Below are 6,725 nucleotides of genomic sequence, written 5' to 3'. Positions count from 1 at the left end.
TGCAGAAATTCTCATCTTAAATGCCAATATTAAAGATTTATCATCAAACTTGTAGACATGCCAATAGCTTGAGTGGAGTAGCTAAGTGGAGCAGAGAATAATACTGAAGAAAACCCCCCACAAAACAGAGCTAGGAAAATATTTCACATTTATGATATAAGCCAACTATCCTCAAAAACCAGGATAAGGCTTCCAAAGGATTATATGTTTCAAGCCTCTAGCATCAAATAATTACATTTTTAAAAAGCACATTGATTGATTGATTGATTGTTAAATTTATTTCACTGTGAGGTTACTCTGGGTGGCTTACAACAAAACAGAAAAAATGATAAAAATGTAACCATAACAATAGCAAAGGAATAAAACAATAAAAACAAATGACAAAAGTACAATTAACATGATAAAGCATTAAGGAAAAATATCTGGAAATGAACATAAACCAAAAAAGTATAAAGACACACACATGATTGCAGGCATAAAAAAGAGGTCAGTTTGTAAACACATCATTTAACCTTGAGGATGTGGAGTAACACGAAGTCTTTCATTATACCCACAGGGAATCAATTCATAAGCAGAGAACAAATGCATACCATCAAGCATTGTACAAGATCTCAGGTCACAACCATTCATTCAGCCATCATTCACAGTTATGATGGCACTAAACAAGTAAAACTTACGACAGGTCCTTAGAGTTGCAATCCTTGCAGTATCCCTGTGTTCACATAGCACTAGCACTGAGACTTATATACCACTTCATCATGCTTTACAGCTCTCTGTAAGCCATGGGTGTCAAACTCAAGGCCCATGGGCCAAATCTGGCTCAAGGGGTGCTTAAATCTGGCCCATGGTACAGGCCTGGAAATAACAAAGGATCGGCCCATGGTGCCTCTGGTAGCCAAAATGGGGCACAGGGCCCTGTTTTGGCCAGTAAAGTGCTGTAGGAGGCTGGCCATCACCTTCCTGGTCGGCCTGCGGAGGAGAACTACAATGCTAATCTGGCCCTTGAAGAAATCCAGTTTGACAGCCCTGTTCTAAGCAGTTTGCAGTCAGCATATTGCTCCCAATAACCTGTGTCCTTATTTTATCGACCTTGAAAGGATGGAACACTGAGTCAACCATGAGCCTTTAAGAATTGAATTTCTGGCAGTGGCAAAATTTTGTCTCTTGATCAGTTGAGGAAGCTGGCAGGAAGTTAGAAGTCAAAGTCATGCAAAGTCCTCACTTAATGACCCACACGGTCCCCATTTAACAACAGTAACTGGGACTGCCAGAATTCCCATTGCTAAGTGACACAGTCATGTGATATCACACTTTACAACTGTGTGGTTTAGCAAAAGAGTTCCTAGCCCCAAGTGTCATCATAGTCCAAGGACTAGTTTAAATTCTATTTTCCTATCATAACAGAATGATCTTCCTTGCTTCATTAATCGCTCATCTACTGGTAAATGCCAAATGACTGGGAAATAATACAGCATCACAATAATAATAATTTATTTTCTGAAAGTTACATTAACAAAGTTATGGCTATTAAACCCAAATACTTATGGGATACTAAAGGATACTTAAAGCAATAATGGGACAAGCCTATACCATAAGTATCCCCTCATCAAGTGATAGTTCCAGCAAACTTTGGTTATACTGACAGCCAATTCTTTCTAAATATTCTCTGAACATTTAGCATGCTGCACATACAGGTTTCTTTAAGAAGTTGCCAGTGCTGAATGAATTACTTCTTTGTATAACTGTTGATAGTAATTTGTTGACTCACAATTCGTTTGTTCAGCTAATCATGTTACTTTGCACTGATTTGCTAGGTTACACACATTTGACAGCAGCTGTTACGGTTACAATTCAAGATACACATGGAATTATTTAGCAGGTTAATACATCCTCCAGGTCACTTAATGGCCACAGAAAGGATAAGGACATTCATATTATCACCTTTACTGGCTATGGCACTTCCCAAGAAACTGCTAATGCCATTATTTTCTCCCAAGTATCTTATGATTCCTCACTAATCATCTATGATCAATGAGGCTGTTGAGGTGATGTGCTCACTGCTCCAGACGCCAGTCCATGAATAAAAGGAAAAGCTGAACATCCCTAAAGAAAGGAACAATTCAGTTTTAGTTGAGTCCCGAAGTCTCTAATTCGCACATGTAACTTGATTTTCCACTTAAAGTGCAGGGGAAACTATGCGAGTATATCGGCTGGGGATAAACAGGCTTCTTCTTCTTCTAAAACATTGTTCTTTGACCTGGCCAGTGACATTATATACTTTAGTATCATCAAACCAATTCTGACGAAGATGCGTAATACCAGAAAAGCAAATGGGACGATGATTTGTGTGAGATGAAAAATAGTCGTACTTAGCTCACTCACCACACAGGTCAGGCAGAAGACTGCCAGGCTCACGCAGGGATAGAGAGAAAGCTTTGCAAACATGAAGGCATGCTCTTTGCCACCGTACCGAGCAAAAGGATGCAATGTCTCGACTTCGTGGAAGAGCGCGGCAATCCATATGCTGAACTGGAAGATGCTTGCAAAAAAAATGGTAACGCAGCTAATCTGAATGGCTTCTATTTCGTTGTAAGACTTCTCGGCAAACTCGCTGGTCAGCTGGTAAGCGAGAGGCAGTCCGCCAATAAAAGCCAAAGAAAGGGAATTAAGGAGAGTCATCAGTTTTGTGGCTTTTGTCACATGGAGGAAGAGAGAATGATGGACAAACCAGAGAAGACCGATGGTTACAAATGATCCGAAGTAGGCAAGGAAACTTGGACCAAATTCTCTCAGTGCTTCAGCAAGATGACCTCTGTATTTCTCTTTCACCATGTTATCATCAGGAACGTTATCTTCACTGTTGAGTAAAGAAAACTATGGATTTAGAATAGACTCACAACCAATATTTTAAAGTGATTACCGTATATACTCGAGTATAGGCCGACCCGAATATAAGCCGAGGCACCTAATTGTACCACAAAAAACTGGAAAGTTATTGACTCGAGTATAAGCCTAGGGTGGGAAATGCAGCAGCTACCGATAAATTTCAAAAATAAAAATAGATACCAATAATGCCATTGCCCATTGAATAACATATACAGCCTGCCTGTGCCCATTAAATATACAGTAGCCATTGTAAAAATTTGCTCTGCATAACAAATTATTATCACACAATACCGGTGTATTCAATGAAATACTTCACTCACCTCATGATGCTGATGTCCCGCTGTGATGATGATGTCCCGCCTCCTATGACACACGGCACAGTGATTCCTATCATTGGATCACTGTACCAGAGGAGGTGGGACATCGCTATGTGGCTGCTTGCCATAACAAGGAGGAGGTGGGACATCGTTGCAGAGCGGCAGGAGGGGGAGGAAGGGGAATCGTAAGACAGCCCTGCATTACATTAGAACGTGAGGAGGGGGGATGGTGCGGTGCACGCTGCGCGGCAAACTGACACAGAGGGAGGGGAAACTCAGGGGCGCCGGGCCATTCACGAGCGTCACCCAGCGGCATGGCCCCGCACCTTTTTCTCCTCCATTTCGGGCAAATTTTTCACTGACTCGAGTATAAGCCGAGGCGGCTTTTTTCAGCCCAAAAAGTGGGCTGAAAAACTAAGCTTATACTTGAGTATATACAGTACTTCCTGAATCTCACTTCGTTTTACTGGATTTGTTTACAACGTCAATAACTTCTTGATTACATTTCATTCCATGCCTAACCAAGAAGAAAATGTAAATGCATTAAGCTAGCTAAGTTCAGACTCCTTTTTTTGGTCATTATAATAGAGTTCTACTTTAGGAATAGTTATATCTGATTACCATGGAAGCCATCAGCCAATCTGGGTATATAATATAGACCTATACAAACTCACCCATACCTTTATATGTTTTCTATGGGGGTATTACTTGGAACCCTGAAAGTATATATAGGTAGTTCTCAGTTTATCATAGTTCACAGCACTCAAAGTTACAACAGCTCTGAAAAAAGTGACTTATGACCGTTTTTCATACATACGGCCATTGCACACCCCCCACAGTCACACAATCAAAATTCAGATGCTTGGCAACTGACTCATATTTATAACAGTTGCAGTGTCCTGAAATCATGTGATCCCCTTTTGTGATCTTCTGACAAGCAATGGGGAAGCCAGTCAACAAGCGTGTTACTAACTTAACATCTGCAATGATTCACTTAATAACTGTGGCAAGAAAAGTCGTAAAATGGGGCAAAACTCAATTAACAAATGTTTCACTTAGCAACATAAATTGTGGGCTCAATTGTGATTGTAACTCAAGGATTACTGCATAATCCACATTCTGTAACAAAGTAATATTTTGAAGATTATATTTAAGTGGGGGAGAATCAAAGTAAATTGTTCATTGTCCTGATTACATAGTAGGCATTTTCCCCCCTACCAAGAACAAACAAGGATTATAAATCTGATAAGCCTTTATCATGAATATAGTAACCCTAAGCAATGATTTATGTCTTTTACAATTTTCAAGGGATTCAGAATTCAGTTTGTTAAGAAGGCCCATTTTAAAAAACCCGAAGAAACAAGGAGTGATTTGCCATAGCATGTTAACCCAAAACCAAACCATATTAGGGTGATGTATAAATGTTATCACAGTGCTTGTATCTGCACAGACCTCAGTGAGAAACCACACCAATGGTTGAAATATAGATAACCATTGCAAATCCTGTACAATGAAGGAAACAAAACAAGAAGTGGAGAAAATTGTCCCGCAATTGTTTCTGTTGTTGACACAGCATGGATTGCTTGGCATAGAATGCTAAGTTAATTGGGATAATCACCACATATAGAAAGTGTCCTCACATATTGTATTATAGTATGGTATGCTGGTTTAACAGCTGCGGACAGGAAGGCATTACAGAGAGTGATCAATTCAGCACAAGAAACTATTGGTTGCCCTCTGACACCACTGGATGACATCGCCAGATCTCACTGCTTTAGCAGAGTAAGGAAGATACTCAGAGATGTTTCACATCTTGGTCAATGTCTGTTTGCACTTCTACCATCAGGCAGAAGACATCAAAGTATAGCCTGCCGAACAAACAGATTTAAACATAGTTTCTATCCTTGGGCTGTGAGACTTTTAAATACAACCACAATCACTCCATGCACACACTAGTTTTTTTTCTTTTTCTTTCTTTTTTCGTTTCTGTTATAATTTTGCACCAGTGAGGTTAAAACCAATTTCATTGTATTTCATTGTATTTAAGTACAATGACAATAAAGATTATACTTATATATTTTCGATAGGACTGAACAAATCCCATCCCTTTAGTCTTTCAGTACCGTATTTTTCAGGGTATAAGATGCACCGGAGTATAAGGCGCACCAAGGTTTTAAGAGGCAAATTTTTAAAAAAATTTTTTTGCACTCTGCAAACCTCCCCAAAATGGCCCATTTTTCGTGAAAACAGGCCCATTTTTTAAAAAAGGGCATGAACAGCTCTTAGGAGGCTTGTAGAGTGTTCCTGGGGTGGGGGCTAAAAATGAGCAAAAACTGACCAGTTTTTCACAAAAACGGCATAGAAAGCTTATAGAGTACTCCTGGGGGATGGGGGGGGCAAATTTGAGCAAAAAATGGCCGAGTTTCGGCTCATTTCACCCGCACCCAGGAGCTCTCTGAAAGCCTCCTACAAGCTATGCACGGCCATTTTGGTGAAGGGGCAGGGCTTCAGGAGGCAAAAAAATGCTGTATTCAGTGTATAAGATGCACCCAGATTTTCAGCCTCTTTTTTGAGGGAAAAAGATGTGTCTTATACTCCGAAAAATACAGTAATTAAAACCTGGTTTTGCTGGTTGGCTTGGGGCCCTGAGGGGAAGCGCTCAACACTTGGTGTAGTTGACGGGGTAATAAGACCTCATCCCTGTACTGTCCGTCTCTTGGTTCCTGTTTTATTGCATAGTTTTAAAACATTTTAATTGGCATAGTTTTACAATTTTAACTGTAAGCCTGCTAGGGGCGATTTACCAAAGAAATAGGTGGCATACAAATTTAACAAATAAAATAAATAAAATACTGATCGAAGATGGCACTGGAGATAACAAAGTTCAGGCATGTTTATAAGAGGTCTATCCATGATAATAAAGGTAAAGGTTTCCCCTGCCCATTCATGTCCAACTCTAGGTGCTGGTGCTCATCTCCATTTCTTAGCTGATTGAGCCAGCATTGTCTGACGACATTTCTGTGGTCATGTGAGTAGCATGACTATAGACCAAGGTGCACAGAATGCTGTTACCTGCCTAGATAAGTGGTACCTATTTATCTACTTGCATTGGCATGCTTTCAAACTGCTAGGTGGGCAAGATCATGTTAATCGTGATGATGATGGACCATCATGTCAACCATGATAATAAATATACTCAACTAGCCGATAATCTGGCGTTCCCCCAATATTTATTTATAGGGGGGAAATGTCCGGACTAAACGTAATTTCTAATGTTGGATTTTTCCCCTTACCAGAAGGAGCTGCCTTGTGGAGTGCTGTGAAGCCATTACCATGGCAACTCCATTGCACTGTACAGTAGAAGCCATTTTACAGCAGTACAGTAGAAGTCATTTAAGGCACAACAGGCTGTATCTTAACATAACACCCCCCCCAAGTGCTTTTAGGGGTGTTTTACCCCCACAGTATTTGTTTCCAGAGAGTAAGTCATCCGTGTACCAAGTTTGGTTGAAATTGTTCGAG

General features: G+C 40.2%; 1 protein-coding gene across 3 annotated transcripts in view; it reads right to left on the bottom strand.

The window, feature by feature from the left end:
- Nucleotides 1-255: 255 nt before the first annotated feature.
- Nucleotides 256-6,725, bottom strand: part of TMEM175 (transmembrane protein 175) — a 28,794-nt gene continuing 22,324 nt past the window's right edge. For all 3 annotated transcript variants that reach the window (XM_087716267.1, XM_087716268.1, XM_087716269.1), the window contains exon 10: nt 256-2,857. In XM_087716267.1, coding sequence (XP_087572393.1) covers nt 2,194-2,857 — 664 coding nt within the window. In that variant the 3' untranslated portion in view covers nt 256-2,193. The remainder of the gene's footprint in view (nt 2,858-6,725) is intronic.

Source organism: Thamnophis sirtalis, unplaced genomic scaffold (assembly GCF_051295495.1).
Source record: "Thamnophis sirtalis isolate CommonGarterSnake01/CBP01778 unplaced genomic scaffold, rThaSir2_p1.2 scaffold_5, whole genome shotgun sequence".
In the NCBI taxonomy this organism is placed as follows: domain Eukaryota; kingdom Metazoa; phylum Chordata; class Lepidosauria; order Squamata; family Natricidae; genus Thamnophis; species Thamnophis sirtalis.
This window is presented reverse-complemented; position numbering and strand designations above follow the sequence as displayed.